The sequence below is a fragment of the Oncorhynchus masou genome, chromosome 10 (genome assembly GCF_036934945.1).
Source record: "Oncorhynchus masou masou isolate Uvic2021 chromosome 10, UVic_Omas_1.1, whole genome shotgun sequence".
NCBI lineage: Eukaryota > Metazoa > Chordata > Actinopteri > Salmoniformes > Salmonidae > Oncorhynchus > Oncorhynchus masou.
In genome coordinates, this window is record NC_088221.1 from 40,058,675 (window position 1) to 40,085,853 (window position 27,179).

At 45.1% G+C, this 27,179-nt stretch overlaps 1 protein-coding gene across 1 annotated transcript in view; it reads right to left on the minus strand.

Moving 5' to 3' along the window:
* The window catches only part of LOC135547625 (potassium voltage-gated channel subfamily H member 3-like), a 194,934-nt gene that overhangs the window by 30,802 nt on the left and 136,953 nt on the right, over positions 1 to 27,179 (minus strand). Inside the window, exons 9-11 of the mRNA XM_064976793.1 lie at positions 21,469 to 21,849; positions 14,548 to 14,747; positions 13,633 to 13,882 (exon numbers count right to left, since the gene is read on the minus strand). Coding sequence (XP_064832865.1) covers positions 13,633 to 13,882; positions 14,548 to 14,747; positions 21,469 to 21,849 — 831 coding nt within the window. The remainder of the gene's footprint in view (positions 1 to 13,632; positions 13,883 to 14,547; positions 14,748 to 21,468; positions 21,850 to 27,179) is intronic.

A 27,179-nucleotide genomic window follows, 5' to 3' on the forward strand; every position in this document is an offset into this window, starting at 1 on the left:
TAATGATGGGAGACCAGTGTAATGATGGAGGTCCAGTGTAATGATAAAGGTCCAGTTGATAAATGAGTGTAATGATAAAGGTCCAGTGTAATGATAAAGGTCCAGTGTAATGATAAAGGTCCAGTGTAATGATGGAGGTCCAGTGATGATGGAGTCCAGTGTAATGATAGAGGTCCAGTGTAATGATAAAGGTCCAGTGTAATGATGGAGGTCCAGTGTAATGATGGAGGTCCAGTGTAATGATGGAGGTCCAGTGTAATGATAAAGGTCCAGTGTAATGATGGAGGTCCAGTGTAATGATAAACGTCCAGTGTAATGATAAACGTCCAGTGTAATGATAAAGGTCCAGTGTAATGATGGGAGTCCAGTGTAATGATAAAGGTCCAGTGTAATGATAAAGGTCCAGTGTAATGATAAAGGTCCAGTGTAATGATAAAGGTCCAGTGTAATGATGGAGGTCCAGTGTAATGATAAAGGTCCAGTGTAATGATAAAGGTCCAGTGTAATGATAAAGGCACAGTGTAACGATGGAGGTCCAGTGTAATGATGGGAGTCCAGTGTAATGATAAAGGTCCAGTGTAATGATGGAAGTCCAGTGTAATGATAAAGGTCCAGTGTAATGATAAAGGTCCAGTGTAATGATAAAGGTCCAGTGTAATGATGGAGGTCCAGTGTAATGATGGAAGTCCAGTGTAATGATGGAGGTCCAGTGTAATGATGGAGGTCCAGTGTAATGATAAAGGTCCAGTGTAATGATAAAGGTCCAGTGTAATGATAAAGGTCCAGTGTAATGATGGAGGTCCAGTGTAATGATGGAGGTCCAGTGTAATGATAGAGGTCCAGTGTAATGATAAAGGTCCAGTGTAATGATGGAGGTCCAGTGTAATGATGGAGGTCCAGTGTAATGATGGAGGTCCAGTGTAATGATAAAGGTCCAGTGTAATGATAAAGGTCCAGTGTAATGATAAAGGTCCAGTGTAATGATAAAGGTCCAGTGTAATGATAAAGGTCCAGTGTAATGATAAAGGTCCAGTGTAATGATAAAGGTCCAGTGTAATGATAAAGGTCTAGTGTAATGATAAAGGTCCAGTGTAATGATAAAGGTCCAGTTGTAATGATGGGAGTCCAGTGTAATGATAAAGGTCCAGTGTAATGATAAAGGTCCAGTGTAATGATGGAGGTCCAGTGTAATGATAAAGGTCCAGTGTAATGATAAAGGTCCAGTGTAATGACAAAGGTCCAGTGTAATGATAAAGGTCCAGTGTAATGATAAAGGTCCAGTGTAATGATAAAGGTCCAGTGTAATGATGGAGGTCCAGTGTAATGATGGAGGTCCAGTGTAATGATGGAGGTCCAGTGTAATGATAAAGGTCCAGTGTAATGATAAACGTCCAGTGTAATGATGGAGGTCCAGTGTAATGATAAACGTCCAGTGTAATGATAAACGTCCAGTGTAATGATGGAGGTCCAGTGTAATGATAAAGGTCCAGTGTAATGATAAAGGTCCAGTGTAATGATAAAGGTCCAGTGTAATGATAAAGGTCCAGTGTAATGATGGGAGTCCAGTGTAATGATAAAGGTCCAGTGTAATGATAAAGGTCCAGTGTAATGATGGAGGTCCAGTGTAATGATGGAGGTCCAGTGTAATGATAAAGGTCCAGTGTAATGATAAAGGTCCAGTGTAATGATGGAGGTCCAGTGTAATGATGGAAGTCCAGTGTAATGATGGAGGTCCAGTGTAATGATGGGAGTCCAGTGTAATGATGGAGGTCCAGTGTAATGATGGAGGTCCAGTGTAATGATAAACGTCCAGTGTAATGATAAAGGTCCAGTGTAATGATAAAGGTCCAGTGTAATGATAAAGGTCCAGTGTAATGATAAAGGTCCAGTGTAATGATGGAGGTCCAGTGTAATGATAAAGGTTCAGTGTAATGATAAAGGTCCAGTGTAATGATGGAAGTCCAGTGTAATGATAAAGGTCCAGTGTAATGATAAAGGTCCAGTGTAATGATAAAGGTCCAGTGTAATGATGGAGGTCCAGTGTAATGATGGAAGTCCAGTGTAATGATAAAGGTCCAGTGTAATGATGGAAGTCCAGTGTAATGATAAAGGTCCAGTGTAATGATAAAGGTCCAGTGTAATGATAAAGGTCCAGTGTAATGATAAAGGTCCAGTGTAATGATGGAGGTCCAGTGTAATGATGGAAGTCCAGTGTAATGATGGAGGTCCAGTGTAATGATGGAGGTCCAGTGTAATGATAAACGTCCAGTGTAATGATAAAGGTCCAGTGTAATGATAAAGGTCCAGTGTAATGATGGAGGTCCAGTGTAATGATGGAGGTCCAGTGTAATGATAAGGTCCAGTGTAATGATGGAGGTCCAGTGTAATGATGGAGGTCCAGTGTAATGATGGAGGTCCAGTGTAATGATGGAGGTCCAGTGTAATGATAAAGGTCCAGTGTAATGATGGAGGTCCAGTGTAATGATAAAGGTCCAGTGTAATGATAAAGGTCCAGTGTAATGATAAAGGTCCAGTGTAATGATGGGAGTCCAGTGTAATGATAAAGGTCCAGTGTAATGATAAAGGTCCAGTGTAATGATAAAGGTCCAGTGTAATGATGGAGGTCCAGTGTAATGATAAAGGTCCAGTGTAATGATAAAGGTCCAGTGTAATGATAAAGGCACAGTGTAACGATGGAGGTCCAGTGTAATGATGGAGGTCCAGTGTAATGATAGAGGTCCAGTGTAATGATAAAGGTCCAGTGTAATGATAGAGGTCCAGTGTAATGATAAAGGTCCAGTGTAATGATGGAGGTCCAGTGTAATGATGGAGGTCCAGTGTAATGATGGAGGTCCAGTGTAATGATGGAGGTCCAGTGTAATGATAAAGGTCCAGTGTAATGATGGAGGTCCAGTGTAATGATAAAGGTCCAGTGTAATGATGGAGGTCCAGTGTAATGATGGAGGTCCAGTGTAATGATGGAGGTCCAGTGTAATGATAAAGGTCCAGTGTAATGATGGTGGTCCAGTGTAATGATAAACGTCCAGTGTAATGATAAACGTCCAGTGTAATGATAAAGGTCCAGTGTAATGATGGGAGTCCAGTGTAATGATGGGAGTCCAGTGTAATGATAAAGGTCCAGTGTAATGATAAAGGTCCAGTGTAATGATAAAGGTCCAGTGCAATGATGGAGGTCCAGTGTAAGGATGGAGGTCCAGTGTAATGATAAAGGTCCAGTGTAATGATAAAGGTCCAGTGTAATGATGGAGGTCCAGTGTAATGATGGAAGTCCAGTGTAATGATGGAGGTCCAGTGTAATGATGGGAGTCCAGTGTAATGATGGAGGTCCAGTGTAATGATAAACGTCCAGTGTAATGATAAACGTCCAGTGTAATGATAAAGGTCCAGTGTAATGATGGAGGTCCAGTGTAATGATGTAGTTCCAGTGTCATGATAAAGGTCCAGTGTAATGATAAAGGTCCAGTGTAATGATGGGAGTCCAGAGTAATGGTGGAGGTCCAGTGTAATGATGGAGGTCCAGTGTAATGATGGAGGTCCAGTGTAATGATGGAGGTCCAGTGTAATGATAAAGGTCCAGTGTAATGATGGAGGTCCAGTGTAATGATGGAGGTCCAGTGTAATGATGGAGGTCCAGTGTAATGATGGAGGTCCAGTGTAATGAGAGGTCCAGTGTAATGATAAAGGTCCAGTGTAATGATAGAGGTCCAGTGTAATGATGGAGGTCCAGTGTAATGATAAAGGTCCAGTGTAATGATAAAGGTCCAGTGTAATGATGGAGTTCCAGTGTAATGATGGAGGTCCAGTGTAATGATAAACGTCCAGTGTAATGATGGAGGTCCAGTGTAATGATAAACGTCCAGTGTAATGATAAAGGTCCAGTGTAATGATGGAGGTCCAGTGTAATGATGGGAGTCCAGTGTAATGATGGGAGTCCAGTGTAATGATAAAGGTTCAGTGTAATGATGGAGGTCCAGTGTAATGATGGAGGTCCAGTGTAATGATGGGAGTCCAGAGTAATGATGGAGGTCCAGTGTAATGATGGAGGTCCAGTGTAATGATGGGGTCCAAGTCCAGTGTAATGATGGAGGTCCAGTGTAATGATGGAGGTCCAGTGTAATGATGGAGGTCCAGTGTAATGATGGAGGTCCAGTGTAATGATAAAGGTCCAGTGTAATGATAAAGGTCCAGTGTAATGATGGAGGTCCAGTGTAATGATGGAGGTCCAGTGTAATGATAAAGGTCCAGTGTAATGATAAAGGTCCAGTGTAATGATGGAGGTCCAGTGTAATGATGGAGGTCCAGTGTAATGATGGAGGTCCAGTGTAATGATGGAAGGTCCAGTGTAATGATGGAGGTCCAGTGTAATGATAAAGGTCCAGTGTAATGATAAAGGTCCAGTGTAATGATGGAGGTCCAGTGTAATGATGGAGGTCCAGTGTAATGATGGAGGTCCAGTGTAATGATAAAGGTCCAGTGTAATGATAAAGGTCCAGTGTAATGATAAAGGTCCAGTGTAATGATGGAGGTCCAGTGTAATGATAAAGGTCCAGTAATGATGGAGGTCCAGTGTAATGATGGAGGTCCAGTGTAATGATGGAGGTCCAGTGTAATGATGGGACTCCAGTAATGATGGAGGTCCAGTGTAATGATGGAGGTCCAGTGTAATGATGGAGGTCCAGTGTAATGATGGAGGTCCAGTGTAATGATGGAGGTCCAGTGTAATGATAAAGATCCAGTGTAATGATGGAGGTCCAGTGTAATGATGGAGGTCCAGTGTAATGATGGAAGTCCAGTGTAATGATGGAGGTCCAGTGTAATGATGGAGGTCCAGTGTAATGATGGAGGTCCAGTGTAATGATGGAGGTCCAGTGTAATGATGGAAGTCCAGTGTAATGATGGAGGTCCAGTGTAATGATGGAGGTCCAGTGTAATGATGGAGGTCCAGTGTAATGATGGAGGTCCAGTGTAATGATGGAGGTCCAGTGTAATGATGGAGGTCCAGTGTAATGATAGAGGTCCAGTGTAATGATAAAGGTCCAGTGTAATGATAGAGGTCCAGTGTAATGATAAAGGTCCAGTGTAATGATGGAGGTCCAGTGTAATGATGGAGGTCCAGTGTAATGATGGAGGTCCAGTGTAATGATAAAGGTCCAGTGTAATGATGGAGGTCCAGTGTAATGATAAAGGTCCAGTGTAATGATAAAGGTCCAGTGTAATGATAAAGGTCCAGTGTAATGATGGGGTCCAGTGTAATGATAAAGGTCCAGTGTAATGATAAAGGTCCAGTGTAATGATGGAGGTCCAGTGTAATGATAAAGGTCCAGTGTAATGATGGAGGTCCAGTGTAATGATAAAGGTCCAGTGTAATGATAAAGGTCCAGTGTAATGATGGAGGTCCAGTGTAATGATGGAGGTCCAGTGTAATGATAAAGGTCCAGTGTAATGATGGAGGTCCAGTGTAATGATGGAGGTCCAGTGTAATGATGGAGGTCCAGTGTAATGATGGAGGTCCAGTGTAATGATAAAGGTCCAGTGTAATGATGGGGTCCAGTGTAATGATGGGAGTCCAGTGTAATGATGGAGGTCCAGTGTAATGATGGAGGTCCAGTGTAATGATGGATGTCCAGTGTAATGATAAACGTCCAGTGTAATGATAAAGGTCCAGTGTAATGATGGAGGTCCAGTGTAATGATGGAGGTCCAGTGTAATGATGGAGGTCCAGTGTAATGATTGAGGTCCAGTGTAATGATAAAGGTCCAGTGTAATGATGGGAGTCCAGTGTAATGATGGGAGTCCAGTGTAATGATGGAGGTCCAGTGTAATGATGGAGGTCCAGTGTAATGATGGAGGTCCAGTGTAATGATGGAGGTCCAGTGTAATGATAAAGGTCCAGTGTAATGATAAAGGTCCAGTGTAATGATGGAGGTCCAGTGTAATGATAAAGGTCCAGTGTAATGATAAAGGTCCAGTGTAATGATAAAGGTCCAGTGTAATGATGGAGGTCCAGTGTAATGATGGGAGTCCAGTGTAATGATAAAGGTCAGTGTAATGATGGAGGTCCAGTGTAATGATGGAGGTCCAGTGTAATGATAAAGGTCCAGTGTAATGATGGAGGTCCAGTGTAATGATGGAGGTCCAGTGTAATGATAAAGGTCCAGTGTAATGATGGAGGTCCAGTGTAATGATGATAATGAGGTCCAGTGTAATGATAAAGGTCCAGTGTAATGATAAAGGTCCAGTGTAATGATGGAGGTCCAGTGTAATGATAAAGGTCCAGTGTAATGATAAAGGTCCAGTGTAATGATAAAGGTCCAGTGTAATGATGGAGGTCCAGTGTAATGATGGAGGTCCAGTGTAATGATGGGAGTCCAGTGTAATGATAAAGGTCCAGTGTAATGATGGAGGTCCAGTGTAATGATGGAGGTCCAGTGTAATGATAAACGTCCAGTGTAATGATGGAGGTCCAGTGTAATGATAAAGGTCCAGTGTAATGATAAAGGTCCAGTGTAATGATGGAGGTCCAGTGTAATGATGGGAGTCCAGTGTAATGATGGGAGTCCAGTGTAATGATGGGAGTCCAGTGTAATGATGGAGGTCCAGTGTAATGATGGAGGTCCAGTGTAATGATGGAGGTCCAGTGTAATGATGGAGGTCCAGTGTAATGATAAAGGTCCAGTGTAATGATAAAGGTCCAGTGTAATGATGGAGGTCCAGTGTAATGATGGAGGTCCAGTGTAATGATAAAGGTCCAGTGTAATGATGGAGGTCCAGTGTAATGATAAAGGTCCAGTGTAATGATAAAGGTCCAGTGTAATGATGGAGGTCCAGTGTAATGATGGAGGTCCAGTGTAATTATGGATGTGTAATGATAAAGGTCCAGTGTAATGATAAAGGTCCAGTGTAATGATGGAGGTCCAGTGTAATGATGGAGGTCCAGTGTAATGATATGAGGTCCAGTGTAATGATGGAGGTCCAGTGTAATGATGGAGGTCCAGTGTAATGATGGAGGTCCAGTGTAATGATGGAGGTCCAGTGTAATGATGGAGGTCCAGTGTAATGATGGAGGTCCAGTGTAATGATAAAGGTCCAGTGTAATGATGGAGGTCCAGTGTAATGATAAAGGTCCAGTGTAATGATGGGAGTCCAGTGTAATGATGGGAGTCCAGTGTAATGATGGAGGTCCAGTGTAATGATGGAGGTCCAGTGTAATGATGGAGGTCCAGTGTAATGATGGAGGTCCAGTGTAATGATAAAGGTCCAGTGTAATGATAAAGGTCCAGTGTAATGATGGAGGTCCAGTGTAATGATAAAGGTCCAGTGTAATGATAAAGGTCCAGTGTAATGATGGAGGTCCAGTGTAATGATGGAGGTCCAGTGTAATGATGGGAGTCCAGTGTAATGATAAAGGTCCAGTGTAATGATGGAGGTCCAGTGTAATGATGGAGGTCCAGTGTAATGATAAAGGTCCAGTGTAATGATGGAGTCCAGTGTAATGATGGAGGTCCAGTGTAATGATGGAGGTCCAGTGTAATGATGGAGGTCCAGTGTAATGATGGAGGTCCAGTGTAATGATGGAGGTCCAGTGTAATGATGGAGGTCCAGTGTAATGATAAAGGTCCAGTGTAATGATGGAGGTCCAGTGTAATGATAAAGGTCCAGTGTAATGATAAAGGTCCAGTGTAATGATGGAGGTCCAGTGTAATGATGGAGGTCCAGTGTAATGATGGAGGTCCAGTGTAATGATGGAGGTCCAGTGTAATGATGGAGGTCCAGTGTAATGATGGAGGTCCAGTGTAATGATGGATGTCCAGTGTAATGATAAACGTCCAGTGTAATGATAAAGGTCCAGTGTAATGATAAAGGTCCAGTGTAATGATAAAGGTCCAGTGTAATGATGGATGTCCAGTGTAATGATAAAGGTCCAGTGTAATGATGGGAGTCCAGTGTAATGATGGAGGTCCAGTGTAATGATGGAGGTCCAGTGTAATGATAAAGGTCCAGTGTAATGATGGATGTCCAGTGTAATGATGGAGGTCCAGTGTAATGATGGGAGTCCAGTGTAATGATGGAGGTCCAGTGTAATGATGGAGGTCCAGTGTAATGATGGAGGTCCAGTGTAATGATAAAGGTCCAGTGTAATGATGGAGGTCCAGTGTAATGATGGAGGTCCAGTGTAATGATGGAGGTCCAGTGTAATGATGGAGGTCCAGTGTAATGATGGGAGTCCAGTGTAATGATGGGAGTCCAGTGTAATGATGGAGGTCCAGTGTAATGATGGAGGTCCAGTGTAATGATGGAGGTCCAGTGTAATGATAAAGGTCCAGTGTAATGATGGAGGTCCAGTGTAAGGATAAAGGTCCAGTGTAATGATGGGGTCCAGTGTAATGATGGGGTCCATTGTAATGATAAAGGTCCAGTGTAATGATGGAGGTCCAGTGTAATGATGGAGGTCCAGTGTAATGATGGAGGTCCAGTGTAATGATGGAGGTCCAGTGTAATGATAAAGGTCCAGTGTAATGATAAAGGTCCAGTGTAATGATAAAGGTCCAGTGTAATGATGGAGGTCCAGTGTAATGATGGAGGTCCAGTGTAATGATGGAGGTCCAGTGTAATGATGGAGGTCCAGTGTAATGATGGAGGTCCAGTGTAATGATGGAGGTCCAGTGTAATGAAGTACGCTAGCAGTGAGCATCAAAATAGCTGCTTAGTTTCCTCATGTGATGCGATGATGTCCCACATGTACCACTTTTAAGATCATTAAAAATGGAAACATGTTTTTGACTTTAACATTGAGGTGAGGAGCAGGGCCTCGAGGTCCGCAGCACTGCTGGATTCCAACCCTTCCCCTCTAATCAGGGACTGATTCAGGTTTCACTTCCAGGGAAAGAAGAAAACCAGCAGCAACACTGCTAACCTTTGAGCCCTGATTTGAGTATCCCTGGTGAAGGAGTTTCAAGTGATGGTACCCCTTCATTTAGCTGGTGTTCTTTACAGAGCAGAGTGTGGCAGAAACATATTTCCAGCCTACTGCAGACTGCATGTGTATGTACAGCATATTGCAGTCTTAACGGAGAAGTTATGTGGTTCTATAAGCCATGTGTCATGTGTGGTTAGATAAGAAGACTATGTGTGTGGTCTGATATAAGGTGTCTACAGGGACAGGAAGGATAGGTGGCTCTTCTCACTGGAGGTAGGAGGATTACTGTGCATAATTTACAACCTAAACAGAGAAAATGTGGGGGGAAATTGTATTGATTAAGCCTGTGTGTGTGTGTGTGTGTGTGTGTGTGTGTGTGTGTGTGTGTGTGTGTGTGTGGTGTGTGTGTGTGTGTGTGTGTGTGACACTAAGCCTGTGAGTCTTATCTAGGTGTTGAGTTTGCGTGTGAGGATCAAGAGGATCCTCCTGAGAGATTCTACATGTTGAGTTTGTGTGTGTGTGACAGTGTGTGACTGTGTGTGACTGTGTGTGTGTGTGTGTGTGTGTGTGTGTGTGTGTGTGTTCTATAGTTGTGTGATTGTTGGACAGTTGTGTAGAGCAGCAGTTAAGGGCTGTCAGGCACTGTGGAAGCCATGTTTGGAGGAAGGAAGACAGCCGCAGCCTCAACCCTGTGTGTGTGTGTGACTGTGTGTGACTGTGTGTGTGACTGTGTGTGTGACTGTGTGACTGTGTGTGTGTGACTGTGTGTGTGACTGTGTGTGTGACTGTGTGTGTGTGACTGTGTGTGTGTGACTGTGTATGTGTGTGTGTGACTGTGTGTGTGTGACAGTGTGTGTCTGTGTGTGTCTGTGTGTGACTGTGTGTGTGTGTGTGTGTGTGTGTGTGTGTGTGTGTGTGTGTGTGTGTGTGTGTGTGTGTGTGTGTGTGTGTGTGTGTGTGTGTGACTGTGTGTGTGACTGTGTGTGTGTGTTATTTGAATGTCTTCACATGTCACAGCAGAGCAGTCAGCAGTACATACAGACATCTACCAGCCCTGTGTTTCAGACCTTCTTCTATCTGTCTGACACTGTGGCATAGAGAAAGATTTACACACAATATCACCTTAACTCCTTACACATGTGGGAACTGGCTTATATGGATAGGGCTAAATTGAACAATTATGGAAAGCATATGCAAAACCATGGCAGCAATTAAAAAGGGAACAGTTTGGGGATTATGGGAAATGATTAGAGGAAAGGTGAGGACAACAGTTCACCTGACAAGACTGAATCCAAAACATTACACCGTTAATTTGGTGTGCATTTTACAGTAGCTGTACTGGTCGGCACATTTGTTGATAACGAAATCTAAAAATACTCTGGATACAATCAGTAACATGATAAGAATGTTCTGACAATGGTTTGTGTGATGTTTGGTGGAAACGGATGTTTCCAAGTGGCCACACCTCTCCAAAGTGTGCACAGTACCTACTCAATTTCAATGCACTTTTATGACTCAAAGAAGTCTTAAACGATAAGGTGCTTTTTTGAGCTGTCCTGGCGGTGCCATTGAGGAACTAGAGCAAAGCGTCGTTGTGGTTGTATTCTTTGGAACACAGCCCTGCATCCCTGCCATCACACAGTTACTGTTGCTGTTTACGCAATCCAAAAACGGTCCATTATAAATCACAATCTGGGTCAGGTGGGCATCATTTGAAAGCTCGTTCTCTTGCCAACATGACTGGCTAGGTTATAAAACAACATCTTACAGTGTTATTCTTTCACCAGGCAGTTCAGAGAAGCAGATGGGCATTTCGGTTGCATAGAATTGAATCATGAGTGCATTCAGATACTTCACAATACAACCAACATGGTCTCTTCCTGTTCAGGACAACCCAGGGTATAACGCCATGTCATCTTGTAACTATTCATCAAACATAGTGACCATGAACCTTCACACTGTATATCACATGAGTTTTATGATATGGAAATGTGAAGTGCACATTTGGACTCCTGGGTGCTTGGCTTGCTTGTATGACATCAAAGCGGTATTCATTCTAATCTTCTCATTTTGCTAAATACATTGAGTCCTTGTAATCTACAGTCTTTCCCTCACTCAGACAACAAAACATTAATCTACATCTTTCCCTCACTCAGACAACAAAACATTAATCTACTTCTTTCCCTCACTCAGACAACAAAACATTAATCTACATCTTTCCCTCACTCAGACAACAAAACATTAATCTACATCTTTCCCTCACTCAGACAACAAAACATTAATCTACATCTTTCCCTCACTCAGACAACAAAACATTAATCTACATCTTTCCCTCACTCAGACAACAAAACATTAATCTACATCTTTCCCTCACTCAGACAACAAAACATTAATCTACATCTTCATCATCAAAACCCATAGAGAGCTGTGAAGTGGAGACTCTGAGCTCTGGCGTCATGTATAGCATGTTACTGTACAGCCACTGAGGTCTGGCGTCATGTATAGCATGTTACTGTACAGCCACTGAGGTCTGGCGTCATGTATAGCATGTTACTGTACAGCCACTGAGGTCTGGCGTCATGTATAGCATGTTACTGTACAGCCACTGAGGTCTGGCGTCATGTATAGCATGTTACTGTACAGCCACTGAGCTCTGACGTCATGTATAGCATGTTACTGTACAGACACTGAGGTCTGGCGTCATGTATAGCATGTTACTGTACAGCCACTGAGGTCTGGCGTCATGTATAGCATGTTACTGTACAGCCACTGAGGTCTGACGTCATGTATAGCATGTTACTGTACAGCCACTGAGCTCTGGCGTCATGTATAGCATGTTACTGTACAGCCACTGAGGTCTGGCGTCATGTATAGCATGTTACTGTACAGCCACTGTTTTCCAATTTAGCCACTAATCAGTGTTCAAATCTGCCGTGGGAGGGGAAGCCGTGGAAGGTGAAGCCGTGGGAGGTGAAGCCGTGGAAGGTGAAGCCGTGGGAGGGGAAGCCGTGGGAGGTGAAGCCGTGGGAGGGGAAGCCGTGGGAGGGGAAGCCGTGGAAGATGAAGCCGTGGAAGATGAAGCCGTGGAAGATGAAGCCGTGGAAGATGAAGCCGTGGGAGGTGAAGCCGTGGGAGGTGAAGCCGTGGGAGGGAAGCCGTGGGAGGGAGCCGTGGGGGGAAGCCGTGGGAGGTGAAGCCGTGGGAGGGGAAGCCGTGGGAGGGAAGCCGTGGGAGGGGAAGCCGTGGGAGGGGGAGCCGTGGGAGGTGAAGCCGTGGGAGGGAATGGAGGTGGCCGTGGAAGATGAGCCGTGGAAGATGAAGCCGTGGGAGGGAATGGAGGGAAGCCGTGGGAGGGGGAGCCGTGGGAGGGGGAGCCGTGGAAGATGAAGCCGGGGAAGCCGTGGGAGGGAGCCGTGGGAGGTGAAGCCGTGGGAGGTGAAGCCGTGGAAGATGAAGCCGTGGGAGGAAAAGCCGTGGGAGGTGAAGCCGTGGGAGGGAAAGCCGTGGGAGGGGGAGCCGTGGGAGGGGAAGCCGTGGGAGGTGAAGCCGTGGGATGAAGCCGTGGGAGGGGAAGCCGTGGAGGGAAGGCCGGGAGGGGAAGCCGTGGGAGGGGGAGCCGTGGGAGGTGAAGCCGTGGAAGATGAAGCCGTGGGAGGGAAGCCGTGGGAGGGTAAGCCGTGGGAGGGAAGGCCGTGGGAGGGGAAGCCGTGGGAGGGGGGGGAAGCCGTGGGAGGGGGGCCGTGGGAGGGGAGGCCGTGGGAGGGAAGCCGTGGGAGGGGAAGCCGTGGGAGGTGAAGCCGTGGGAGGTGAAGCCGTGGGAGGGGAAGCCGTGGGAGGGGAAGCCGTGGGAGGGGAAGCCGTGGGAGGGGAAGCCGTGGGAGGGAAGCCGTGGGAGGGGAAGCCGTGGGAGGGGAAGCCGTGGGAGCCGTGGGAGGGAAGCCGTGGGAGGTGAAGCCGTGGGAGCCGTGGGGTGAAGCCGTGGGAGGTGAAGCCGTGGGAGGTGAAGCCGTGGGAGGTGAAGCCGTGGGAGGGGAAGCCGTGGGAGGTGAAGCCGTGGGAGGTGAAGCCGTGGGAGGGGAAGCCGTGGGAGGGGAAGCCGTGGGAGGGGAAGCCGTGGGAGGTGAAGCAGATACTGATTCCTGCCTATGTGATGTTATTTTATTCAGTCACATGTTTGTTTTTTACATTTTTTTGTGGTTCTTTTTGTTCTCTTATCTCTCTTACTTGAATCAAACAGAACATCTCTAGCCTTTCCTTCTCTTTTTCCTCCTTCTCTCATCTCCTTCATGTTCCTAGTTTCCACATCAGCTAGTTCTCCTCCCAGTCTCCAGGTCTGTCTGAGTGAACGTCACCTCTGTGAAATTGACTCGACTTTGGCCAGTCTACTGGGAAATGATCCTTTGTCAGTCTGTCACACACTCAACTCTGTGTGTGCACGTGTGTCTGTGCACGTGTGTCTGTGCACGTGTGTCTGTGCACGTGTGTCTGTGCATGTGTGTGTAGGTCAGGGTACTTGAAAGTTAATTTGTTATTTCATTACGTGGCCATGAATTACTTTTCCAACGACGTGTGTGTGTGTGTGCATGTGTGTGTGCGTGTGTGTGTGTGCCTGTCTGTGTGTGTGTGTGTGTGCCTGTCTGTGTGTGTGTGTGTGTGTGTCTGTCTGTGTGTGTGTGTGCCCTAAGTTTCCTTACCCAGTATAGCCAGCACAGTGTTGTCCTTCAGCACCTCCATGGACCCAGAGCAGACAAAGTAGATGGCCTGCAGGGCGTCTCCCTGGCGGATGAGATACTCCCCTGGGGCGCAGAACGACGTCTTGATGATGAGGGACAGGGAGCGCAGACACCCCCTACTGGCCGACTCAAACAGAGACAGCTGCAGCAGCTCCTTGTTCAGGTGCATGGCGATGTCTGCCCTCAGCTCATCTGGGAAGTCCTTCAACAACTAGTGAAGCAAAATGAGAAAGGGAATCGAATATGAGCGATTGAGTTGGGACAGAGGGGATTGACAGATGAGATGGAAAGTTGAAGAGGTGGCACAGGGGGAAGACAGGCAAAACAAGTGATAGGACTTGAGAAAAGAACTGACAGAAGAATCAACACAGGAGGAACCAACAGCAGCATTGAAAAGAAAACAAGACAGAGCGAAAGAAGAGAGAGAGAGAAGAGATAGAGAAGAGCGAGATTGAGAGAGAGAAGAAAGATCGAGGAGAGAGAGAGAGGGGAAAGAGAAGAGACAGTGAGAGTGAAGGTGTGAGAGTCAGTGAGAGCATAGACGTGAGAGTCAGTGAGAGCATAGACGTGAGAGTCAGTGAGAGCATAGACGTGAGAGTCAGTGAGAGCAAGGCGTGAGTGACAGAGAGAGACAGTGAGAGCAAGGCGTGAGTGACAGTGAGAGCAAGGCGTGAGTGACAGAGAGACAGTGAGAGCAAGGCGTGAGTGACAGTGAGAGCAAGGTGTGAGTGACAGAGAGACAGTGAGAGCAAGGCGTGAGTGACAGTGAGAGCAAGGCGTGAGTGACAGAGAGAGACAGTGAGAGCAAGGTGTGACAGAGAGACAGTGAGAGCAAGGCGTGAGTGACAGTGAGAGACTTCTATTGTTCTAACCCACCTCACTGACGTCGATGCCGTTGTTGACTGACCAGGTGGTCTGGAAACACTCCAGCATGCGTTGCTCCAGGGCTTTGGGCAGGCGGTGGACCCGGATAAAGTCCTTCAGGTCCTTGGTACGGGTGTGGTAGAGGGAGCGCCGAGAGTACATCCTCTGAATGATGGCGGTCACGTTACCAAACACCACCGCATGCATCAGGGCTGGAGGCAGAGGGACAAGGACTGGTTAATGTGTGTGTGTGTGTATCTATGTGTGTGTGTGTGTGTGTGTGTGTATCTGTGTGTGTGTGTGTGTGTGTGTGTGTGTGTGTGTGTGTGTGTGTGTGTGTGTGTGTGTGTGTGTGTGTGTGTGTGTGTGTGTGTGTGTGTGTGTGTGTGTGTGTGTGTGTGTGTGTGTGTGTGTGTGTGTATATATGTATGTATGTGTGTGTGTATGTGTTCAAATGCAGAATCAGTATTATATTAATACATAACGATAGAAACAGAAAACAGTTTCATATACAGTGCATTCGGAAAGTATTCAGACCCCTTTTCATTTTCCAAAAATGGAAAAGGGGAAGGGGATAAACACCTTTTTCCCTCATTAATCTACACATAATACCCCATAATGACAAAGAAAAAACTGATTTATACAAAAAACAAAAAAACAGATACCTTATTTACATAAGTATTCAGACCCTTTGCTTGAAATGTAGCTCAGGTGCATCCTGTTTCCATTGATCATCCTTGAGATGTTTCTACAACTTGTTTGGAGTTCACCCTGTGGTAAATTCAGTTGATTGGATATGATTTGGAAAGGCACACACAGTTGACAGTACATGTCAGAGCAAAAACCAAGCCAGGAAGTCGAAGGAATTGTCCGTAGAGCTCCGAGACAGGATTGTGTCGAGGCACAGATCTGGGGAAGGGCACCAAAACATTTTTGAAGCATTGAAGCTCCCCAACAACACAGTGGCCTCCATCATTCTGAAATGGAGACATTCGGAACCACCAAGACTCTTCTACTCTGCAGCACTTCACCGATCAGGCCTTTAAGGTAGAGTGGCCAGACGGAAGACACTCCTCAGTAAAAGGCACATGACAGCCCACTTGGAATTTTCCAAAAGTCACCTAAAGGACTCTCAGACCATGAGAAACAAGATTATCTGGTCTGATGAAACCAAGATTGAACTCTTTGGCCTGAATGCCAAGCGTCACGTCTGGAGGAAACCTGACACCATCCCCATCCACAGTGAAGCATGGTGGTGGTAGCATCATGCTGTGGGGATGTTTTTCAGCTGCAGGGACTGGGAGACTAGTCAGGATCGAGGGAAAGATGAATGGAGAAAAGTACAGAGAGATCATTGATGAAAACCTGCTCCAGAACGCTCAGGACCTCAGACTGGGGCGAAGGTTCACCTTCCAACAGGAGAGCAACCTTAAGCACACAGCCAAGACAACGCAGGAGTGGCTTCGGGACAAGTCTCTGAATGTCCTTGAGTAGCCCAGCCAGAGCCTGGACTTGAAAATAGCTGTGCAACGACACTCCCCATTCAACCTGACAGAGCTTCAGGGGATCTGTAGAGAAGAATGGGAAAAACTCCCCAAATACAGGTGTGCCAAGCTTGTAGCGTCATACCCAAGAAGACAAAAGGCTGTAGAGAGTTTTCTGCACTGAAAGTAAAGGGGCTGAATAATTTTGCACGCCCAATTTTTCAGTTTTTGATTTGTTAAAAAAGTTTGAAATATCCAATAAATGTCGTTCCACTTCATGATTGTGTCCCACTTGTTGTTGATTCTTCACAAAAAAATACAGTTTTATATCTTTATGTTTGAAGCCTGAAATGTGGCAAAAGGTCGCAAAGTTCAAGGGGGCCGAATACTTTCGCAAGGCACTGTATATAGATATTAGATGCACAATAATCTTATGTACCAAGCTCGGAAAATAGCTGTCAGTCATACTTAAAGGAGGTTCACTGCTCACAGCACTTCAATAGCATACCCCTGCCAAAATAGAAATGTGCCAATCTCACTGCTTCGCTCTCTCTCTCTCTCTCTCCCTTTCTCTCTCTCTAGCTCTCCCTTTCTCTCTCTCTCGCTCTCTCTCCCTTTCTCTCTCTCTCGCTCTCCCTTTCTCTCTCTCTATTCCCCCCCCATCTCTCATCCTCTCCACTCTCTCTCTCTCCTCTTCTCCTCTCTCTCTCTCTCTCTCTCTCTCTCTCTCTCTCTCTCTCTCCCCTCTCTCTCTCTCTCTTCTCCCCTCTCTCTCTCTCTCTCTCTCTCTCTCTCTCTCTCTCTCTCTCTCTCTCTCTCCATGCTGACAGCTACTGCGGAGGGGGGAGGAGATGAGGTTCCAGTCTGACAGTGATCTGATCTGCAGTCTGAGAGCTGCACACACACACTCACTCTGCACTGATGGAACAGAACACTTTGGTTGTTTGGGGGTTTGCAAGAATGTGTGTGTGTGTGTGTGTGTGTGTTTACATCAGTGATTGAGGTTGAGTGTGAGGGTGTGTGTCTGAGGGAGGCGCCGCTAACAAGGTTGTTGAAGTGTGTGTGTACATGGATTGTTAACTATTAGAGCCAATTGAAGCAGCCACATGGACAGGGCCAGACGCTCCCCTGAACCATTAGACAGACAGTGATTATCCCGGTCCAATGATCCTGGATGGTTTCATCATTGTCATTGTTATTGTGTAACAGTCTGGTTCTGGGTAGAAAGGTTGTTGTGTATGCCTATTGTTTCTCCCTGTGAGACTGTCTCTCTCTGTTTCAGTCAATGCTCTCCATCTGTCTGGCATATCGTCACAATTACGTTATAGTATAGGACTGGAGCTAGTTCGGCTGTGTTTAAACCTCAACTCTCCAGGCAGGGCAGGTTAAACAAATGTCCTATTTTTACATATTTACTGTACATATTCTAATGAGCCAATGGGCAGGATTTACTGTATGTGTGTATGTGGTTGTGTGTCTAGGAGGGGGGGGGGGGTTGTGTGGGTGTGTCTAAGTGGCTGCCACACTTGGTTTTAAAGTGGCCTGAGAATATGTCCTCTCTCATCAATGCACCCACCCCTAAAAATCACCACATCTCTATCTCATGAATCAGACCTTTACTGCCCCACTCTAACTAAATAAGAACTAGACTGGAAGTACAGCATGCCAAATGGCCCCCTATTTCCTAAATAGTGAACCACTTTTGATCAGGGCCCATAGGGTACCATGTGAAATGGGGTGCCATTTGGCATGCAAACATTCACCACTCTCTAGTTACATTATTGACAGTTGTTCCATTTGCAAGAAGCCCTAGAAAAGTCAGTTTACTACCAAAACGTTGCTGTTTTTAAATCTGAGGAGAATGTTTCCATTTTTAATCATCCCGAAATGGGACCAGGAAAGTGCTTGTTCTCTGTGGTGTGGCCTCATGGGAGATGTAGTCTAAGCCTGCATTCACTAAAACTCTATGGCATAGAGAGCATCCATGAGCAATTTGAAGGACCTGGTACTGGGGGACCTACAGTTGAAGGCAGAAGATTCCATACACCTTAGCCAAAGACATTTAAACTCAGTTTTTCACAATTCCTGACATTTAATCCTAGTAAAAATTTGCTGTCTTAGGTCAGTTAGGATCACCACTTTATTTTAAGAATGTGAAATGTGCGAATAATTGTAAAGAGAATGATTTATTTGAGCTTTTATTTCTTTCATCACATTCCCAGTGGGTCAGAAGTTTACATACACTCAATTAGTATTTGGTAGCATTGCCTTGAAATTGTTTAACTTGGGTCAAACATTTTGGGTATCCTTCCACAAGCTTCCCTCAACAAGTTGGGTGAATTTTGGCCCATTCCTCCTGACAGAGCTGGTGTAACTGAGTCAGGTTTGTAGGCCTCCTTGCTTGCACACGCCTTTTCAGTTCTGCCCACACATTTTCTATGGGATTGAGGTCAGGGCTTTGTCATGGCCACTCCAATATCTTGACTTGTTGTCCTTGAGCCATTTTGCCACAACTTTGTAAGCATGCTTGGAGTCATTGTCCATTTGGAAGACCCATTTGCGACCAAGCTTTAACTTTCTGACTGATGTCTTGAGATGTTGCTTCAATATATCCACCTAATTTTCCGTCCTCATGATGCCATCTATTTTGTGAAGTGCACCAGTCACTCCTGCAGCAAAGCACCTACACAACATGATGCTGCCACCGCCGTGCTTCACGGTTGGGATGGTGTTCTTCGGCTTGAAAGCCTCCCCCTTTTTCCTCCAAACATAACTATGGTCATTATGGCCAAACAGTTCTATTTTTGTTTCATCAGACCAGAGGACATTTCTCCAAAAAGTACAACCTTTGTCCCCATGTGCAGTTGCAATCCATAGTCTGGCCTTTTGTATGGCGGTTTTGGAGCAGTGGCTTCTTCCTAGCATCTTCACAAGGTCCTTTTCTGTTGTTCTGGGATTGATTTGCACTTTTTGCACCAAAGTAAGTTCATCTCTAGGAAACAGAATGCGTCTCCTTCCTGGGTGGTATGATGGCTGCGTGGTCCCATGGTGTTTATACTTGCGTACTATTGTTTGTACAGATGAAAAAAACGGTGCAAAACTTTCATCAAAGCAAAAGGTAGCTACTTTGAAGAATCTAAAATCTAAAATCTACTTTGTTTTGTTTAACACTTTTTTGGTTACTACATATGTGTTATTTCATAGTTTTGATATCTTCACTATTATTCTAAAATGTAAAAAATAGTAAAAATAAAGAAAAACCCTGGAATGAGTAGGTTTGTACAAACTGTTCATATCCCTTGACTTTTTCCACATTTTGTTACGTTACAGCTTTATTCTAAAATGGATTAAATTGAGGGAAAAAAATCCTCAGCAATCTACATACAATACCCCATAATGACAAAGCGAAAACAGGTTTTTAGTATTCAGTATTCAGACCCTTTACCATGAGACTTGAAATTGAGCTCAAGTGCATCCTGTTTCCATTGATCATCCTTGAGATGTTTCTATAACTTGATTGCAGTCAACCTGTTGTAAATTCAATTGATTGGAGATTATTTGGAAAGGCACACACCTGTCTATACAAGGTCCCACAATTTATTAGAGTTTATGTCAGACCAAAAACCAATCCATGAGGTTGTTTCTACAACTTGATTGGAGTCCACCTGCTCCCATCTTTCTTAAATGGAAGAAGTTTGAAACCACCAAGACTCTTCCTAGAGTTGGCTGCATGGAGGTGACCAAGAACCTGATGGTCACTCTGACAGAGCTCCAGAGTTCCTCTGTGGAGATGGGAGAAACTTCCAGAAGGACAACCATCTCTGCAGCACTCCACCAATCAGGCCTTTATGGTAGAGTGGCCAGACAGAAGCCACTCCTCAGTAAAAGGAACATGACAGGCCGCTTGGAGTTTGTCAAAAGGCACCTAGACTCAGACCATGAGAAACAAGATTATCTGGTCTGATGAAACCAAGATTGAACTCTTTGGCCTGAATGCCAAGCGTCACATCTGGAGGAAACCTGGCATCATCCTTAAGGTGAAGCATGGTGGTGGCAGCATCATGCTGTGGGGATCTTTTTCAGTGGCAGTGACAAGGAGACTAGTCAGGATCGAGGGAAAGATGAACAGAGCAAAGTACAGAGAGATCTTTGATCCAGAGCGCTCAGGACCTCAGACTGGGATGAAGGTTCACCTTCCAACAGGACAACGACCCTAAACACACAGCCAAGAGTAAGCAGGAGTGGATTTGTGATAAGTTTCTGAATCTCTTTGAGTGGCCCAGCCAGAGCCTGGACTTGAACCCGATCGAACATCTCTGGAGTGACCTGAAAATAGCTGTGCAGCAATGCTCCCCATCAAACCTGACAGAGCTTGAGAGTATCTGCAGAAAAGAATCACAGCCAAAGGTGCTTCAACAAAGTACTGAGTAAAGGGTCTGAATACTTATGTAAATGTGATATTTCAGGTGTTTTATTTTGAAACATTTCAGAGATAACTTGTGAAAACAATGTACTGAGCAAATGTCCAATTGGCTGTTTAACAAATTATTGTACGACAGACCATGTATTCACCCTACACACCCAAATTGATTTCAAAAAAGCTTCTGACTCAATTTGGCATGAGGGTCCGCTATACAAATTGATGGAAAGTGGTGTTGGGGGAAAAACATACAGCGTTATAATATCCATGTACACAAACAACAAGTGTGTTGTTAAAATTGGCAAAAAACACATTTCTTTGCAAACTAGAATGCTATTTGTCCCTAAACAGAGAGTACACAGTGGCACAATACCTGACCACTGCCACTGACCCAAACTTAACGAACGCTTTGACTATGTACAGACTCAGTGAGCATAGCCTTGCTATTGAGAAAGGCCTTTATAGGCAGACCTGGCTCTCGAGAAGGCAGGCTATGTGCACACTGCCCACAAAATGTGATGGAAACGAAGCTGCATTTCGTAACCTCCTGCCAAATATATGACCATATTAGAGATACATATTTCCCTCAGATTACACAGATCCACAAAGGATTCGAAAACAAACCACATTTTCCCATCATATCTATTGAAGGAAATACCACAATGTGCCATCACAGGAGCAATATTGCCTGTTGCCACAAAACCTGTTGCCACAAGATAAGGTCACCGGTGAAGTGTGAATGCAACCCATATTTACATTTATTTATTTTCCCTTTTGTACTTGAACTATTTGCACATAATGACATTTGTAATAGAGAGAGAGAGAACTCTCAGTTATGTCTTAGCTAATGACAATATGCCATAGCATTGTTGAATAGCTGTAGAATCAGTGGTCTATTTCTAAACAGAATACACCAGAGAGGGACAGGAGAGGAGGCACACAGCAGATGGTTTATCTATCCCCTGACACCACTGAAACCTGACATTCTCACTAACCAATAATGTTCCTGTTGTATCTCCAGGGACTCACCTCCTATGAGCATGGTGCAGATGGAGAAGATCTTCTCTGAGTCTGTGTTGGCTGAGACGTTTCCGAAGCCCACACTGGTCAGACTGCTCAGAGCGAAGTACAGAGACGTCACATAGGAGCTCCTCACTGACGGCCCCCCACCCAGCATCCCTCCACCCTGACCCACCCTGACCCCCACCCCAGCCCCCATCCACGTGACGTTCCATTGGCTGGTGTTCCACGAGTCTCGCCCCACCAGCTCCGACCCGGACACATTCCATTGGCTGCTGTTGGCATGCAGGGAGTCAACAATTGCAGGGTGCAGCAAATCAGGAGCCAGAGTGGCCAGGGGAGATACAAAATAAGGGGTGCCCAGACGCTTTCCCAATTCGTGTAGCCAACCTGAGACAGGGGGAGATAGAGGGAGGGGGAGAGAAGGAGTGGGAAAGAGAGAGGGAGTAAGAAATGTGGGGGTAGAGGATAGGTAGGTAGGGAGGGGAGAGAGAGAGAGAGAGAGGGAGTAAGAGATGTAGGGGTAGAGGATAGGTAGGTAGGGACGGGAGAGAGAGAGGGAGTAAGAGATGTAGAGGATAGGTAGGTAGGGAGGGGAGAGAGAGAGGGAGTAAGATGTAGGGGTAGAGGATAGGTAGGTAGGGGAGAGAGAGAGGGAGTAAGAGATGTAGGGGTAGAGGATAGGTAGGTAGGGAGGGGAGAGAGAGAGGGAGTAAGAGATGTAGGGGTAGAGGATAGGTAGGTCGGGAGGGGAGAGAGAGAGGGAGTAAGAGATGTAGGGGTAGAGGATAGGTAGGTAGGGAGGGGAGAGAGAGAGGGAGTAAGAGATGTAGGGGTAGAGGATAGGTAGGTAGGGAGGGGAGAGAGAGAGGGAGTAAGAGATGTAGGGGTAGAGGATAGGTAGGTAGGGAGGGGAGAGAGAGAGAGGAGGAGAAATGAAAAAGAAGAGATTATTATATGATTAATACATTGTGGACAGTGATCCACAGAAACACACTCATTGGGGACGTAGCTGTAGCTTTGACCTTGTAATTGAGCTCGGCTGTCAGAGAGCCTTGCTTGCAGACCCAATGTACGCACACACCTTGAAGCTGACCCAACCTGTCAGAGAGCCATGTGGGCCCACTGGTAATGCATGTGTCTGGGTAGCCTCAGTGAACTGAATGAAAAAAAAAATATCATTAGGAATGTAACACATCAGTTGTTGCCTAATTAGCTTGTCATTAGGCAAGCTAGCATTTCTAGGATGTGGTCCCGTGTCGCTCAGTTGGAAGAGCATTGCGCATCCCCACAGGGTACCAGTGTGAAAATGTATGCACTCACTACTCTGGAGAAGAGCGTCTGCTAAATGACTAACATGTCAATGTAAATGATTTGTGGAACAGAATGGATGAATAAAGGGTGTGATTGTGCTGATTTGTGTGACGAGTGTGTCAGTATGTAGGGGTACGTGTGTGAATATATTTCTTTATTTTTCTTTGTGGCTGTGTGAACATAACAAATTATCTAAGCACTTGGGAGAACTTTTTCAGTCAGCTTTTCTGTCCACAGCAAAGCCAGATAAAATTAATTTGCTCACCATGGTTCCTGAACTAACTCTCTGACAACCCCTCCTCTGCCCTTGTCCTCTGCCCTTGTCCAAGGTTCTGAACCTACTCTACTCTCTCTCTCTCATCGACCTCCTATAGTTGATCTGCCTCTGTCCATGGTACTTCACATACCGTCTTCTCCTTTGCGCAGGCATGATGCTGTCCATGGTGCTGAACTCCAACACAGACCTCTATGGACGGGTTGGCTGTCTAGCAACCAAACCAACGCTACTTTGGGGCAAAGCAGACGGGTCTGCCTTGATTGTTGACAACATGTAAACTATATTTCATCTTCAAATGTTTTCTGATAACATTATCCAGTGCATTCGGAAAGAATTCAGACTCCTTGGCGTTGTCCACATTTTTTTACGTTACAGCCTCATTCTAAAATTGATTAAATTAATTGTTTTCCTCATCAATCTACACACAATAAACCCATAATGTCAAAGGAAAAATAGTTTTTTTGTTTAACTACAGAAATACCTTATTTACATAAGTATTCAGACCCTTTGCTGTGAGACTCAAACATGATATCAGGTGCATCCTGTTTCCATTGATCATCCTTGAGATGTTTTTACCACTTGATTGGAGTCCACCTGTGTTCAATAGATTGGACATTTGGAAAGGCTAAAAATTAGGTCCCACAGTTGACAGTGCATGTCAGAGCAAAAACTAAGCCATGTGGTTCAACAAATTGTCCGTAGAGCTCCGAGACAGGATTGTATCGAGGCATAGATCTGGGGAAGGGTACCAAAATATTTCTGCAGCATTGAAGGTCCCCAAGAACACAGTGGCCTCCATCATTCTTAAATGGCAGAAGTTAGGAACCACCAAGACTCTTTCTAGAGCTGGCTTCCTGGCCAGACTGAGCAATCGGGAGAAGGGCCTTGGTCAGGGAGGTGACCAAGAACCCTACGCACACAGCCAGGACAACCCGATCAAACATCTCAAATCAAATCAAATGTTATTGGTCACATACACATGGTCAGCAGATGTTATTGCGAGTGTAGCGAAATGCTTGTGCTTCTAGTTCCGACAGTGCAGTAATATCTAACAAGTAATATCTATCAATTCCACAACAGATACCTAATACACACAAATTTAAGTAAAGGAATATATAAATATAAATATATGGATGAGCAATGACAGAGCGGCATAGGCTAAGATGCAATAAATAGTATGATGAGTAATGCAAGATATGTAAACATTATTAAAGTGGCAATATTAAAGTGACTAGCGTTCGATTTATTAAAGTAGCCAATGATTTCAAGTCTGTATGTAGGCAGCAGCCTCTCTGTGCTAGTGATGGCTGTTTAACAGTCGGATGGCCTTGAGATTGAAGCTGTTTTTGAGCTGTCTCTTGGTTCCAGCTTTGGTGCACCTGTCCTGATCTCACCTTCTGGATGATAACGGGGTGAACAGGCAGTGGCTTAGGTGGTTGTTGTCCTTGATGATCTTTTGGACTTCCTGTGACATCGGGTGGTGTAGGTGTCATGGAGGGCAGGTAGTTTGCCCCCGCTTATGATTTGTGCAGACTGCACCAACCTCTGGAGAGCCTTGCGGTTGCAGTCGATGCATTTGCCATACCAGGCAGTGATACAGCCCGACAGGATGCTCTCAATTGTGGATCTTTAAAAGTTTGTGAGGGTTTTAGGTGACAAGCCACATTTCTTCAGCCTCCTGAGGTTGAAGAGGCGCTGTTGCGTCTTCTTCACCACACTGTCTGTGTAGGTGGACCATTTCAGTTTGTCTGTGATGTGTACGCCGAGGAACTTAAAACTTTCCACTTTCTCCACTGATGTCTTGTTGATGTGGATAGGGGGGTGCTCCCTCTGCTGTTTCCTGAAGTCCACGATCATCTCCTTTGTTTTGTTAATGTTTTGTTGATGTTGAGTGAGATGTTATTTTCCTGACACCACATTCCAGAGCCCTCACCTCTTCCCTGTCTCGTCATTGTTGGTAATCAAGCCTACTACTGTTGTGTCGTCTGCAAACTTGATGATTGAGTTGGAGGCGTGCATGGCCACGCAGTCATGGGTGAACAGGGAGTACAGGAGGGGGCTGAGCACTCACCCTTGTGGGGCCCCAGTGTTGAGGATCAGCGAAGTGGAGATGTTGTTTCCTACCTTCACCACCTGGGGGTGGCCCGTCAGGAAGTCCAGGACCAAATTGCACAGAGCGGGGTTGAGACCCAGGGTCTCAAGCTTAATGATGAGCTTGGAGGGTACTATGGTGTTGAATGCTGAGCTGTAGTGAATGAACAGTATTCTTACATATGTATTTCTCTTGTCCAGTGCATAAAGTCCAGTGAAGTTACTTGAGGGCCGTCGTGGTATCAGCTTGAGGGGGGATAGACATGGCTGTGCCAATAACGGAAGATAATTCTCTTCAGAGATGATACAGTCGGCATTTGATTGTGAGGGATTCTAGATCAGGTGAACAAAAGTACTTGAGTTCCTGTATGTTGTTACAATTACACCATGAGTCGTTAATTCCCCGAGACACACCAGGAATATAGGTGGCTTTACCGACTCCGACAGCATATCCCGAGAGAGCCATGTTTCCGTGAAAAAAAGAGTATGTTACAATCCCTGATGTCTCTCTGGAAAGTAACCATTGCCCTAATTTTGTTGACCTAGGGACTGGACATTAGCGAGTAATATACTCGGAAGCAGTGGGTGGTAGAGCTGGTCGTAGTACTGGTAAGTTGATGTCGCTCTGATATCCAATAGTTCTTCCCGGTGCAGTATGTAATAACAATGTAAGAAATAATACAGAAAAAAATATTGCAAAGTTTCCCAAGGACTATAAGCGAGGCAGTCCTCTCCATTGGTGCCATCTCTGGAGAAACCTGAAAAAAGCTGTGCAGTGATGCTCCCCCATCCAACCTGGAAGAGCTTGACAGGATCTGCAGAGAAGAATGGGAGAAACTCCCCAAATACAGGTTTGCCAAGCTTGTAGCATCATACCCAAGAAGACTGGAGGCTGTAATCACTGAAAAAGGTGCTTCAACAAAGTACTGAGTGAAGGGTCAGAATCCTTATGTAAATTTCCTAAAATTGAAAAAATATATATAGTTTTTGCTTTGTCATTATCGGGTATTGTGTGTAGACTGATGAGGGGAAGAAATGACTTAATCAATGTTAGAATAAGGGCTGTAACGTAACAAAATGTGAAAAAAGTCAAGGGGTTTAAATACTTTCTGAATGTACTGTACATTTGCACAATGAGCACTCGTTGTCTTTTAAATACATTGTTACAGTTGTTGGTTAGATAGCTAGCGAATCTTTGCCATATTAGCATAGACGTGATATAAGTCAAAACATCTCAAAACAACACAATAACAATATCAATAACAAGATACAACAAGCTGAAATGAGCCACCTACGATTCCCCACATGGCAGCTTCGAGTCATTGTTGCTCGGTATCTGGCCATCTAGAACCATAACAACACACATCCTTCAGCCCCATTGAAGCGTGCTCATCGTTTTCCCGGCGTTGCCAGCTAACCCCGAGTGGCGCAGCGGTCTAAAGCACTGCATCTCAGCGCAAGAGGCATCCCTACAGTCCCTGGTTCGAATCCAGTCTGTATCACATCCAGCCGTGATTGGGAGTCCCATAGGGTAGCAATTGGTCCAGTAGGCTGTCATTGTAAATAAGAATTTGTTCTTAACTGACTTGCCTAGTTAAATAAATAAAATAAAAACCTGTCTATACAAGGATTCTAGCATGCTTACTCTCCTCTTTGTAAAGAACTGGATCAGAGACAGAACATGATTGATTTGTGATTTATCTCCGGATGTGTCCCTGGGGGTTCCATACTGTTATTATACCACTTACTCCACTCCATCTCTCTCTATCTCTGTCTGTCAGTCTGTCATTCACGCAGCCCACTCAGTCTTTAAGAAAGAGAGAAAGAGAGGGAGATCATTCTGTTCTGCTGCAGTGTGAAGCTTTGAAGTGATACTGAAAGATAGCCACCTCTCTGAGAGATCAGTCTTCACAGCAGTCAAAACAACATAAAGAGATCCGTCTTCAAAGCAGTCAAAACAACAGGAAGAGATCCGTCTTCACAGCAGTCAAAACAACAGGAAGAAATACGTCTTCACAGCAGTCAAAACAACAGGAAG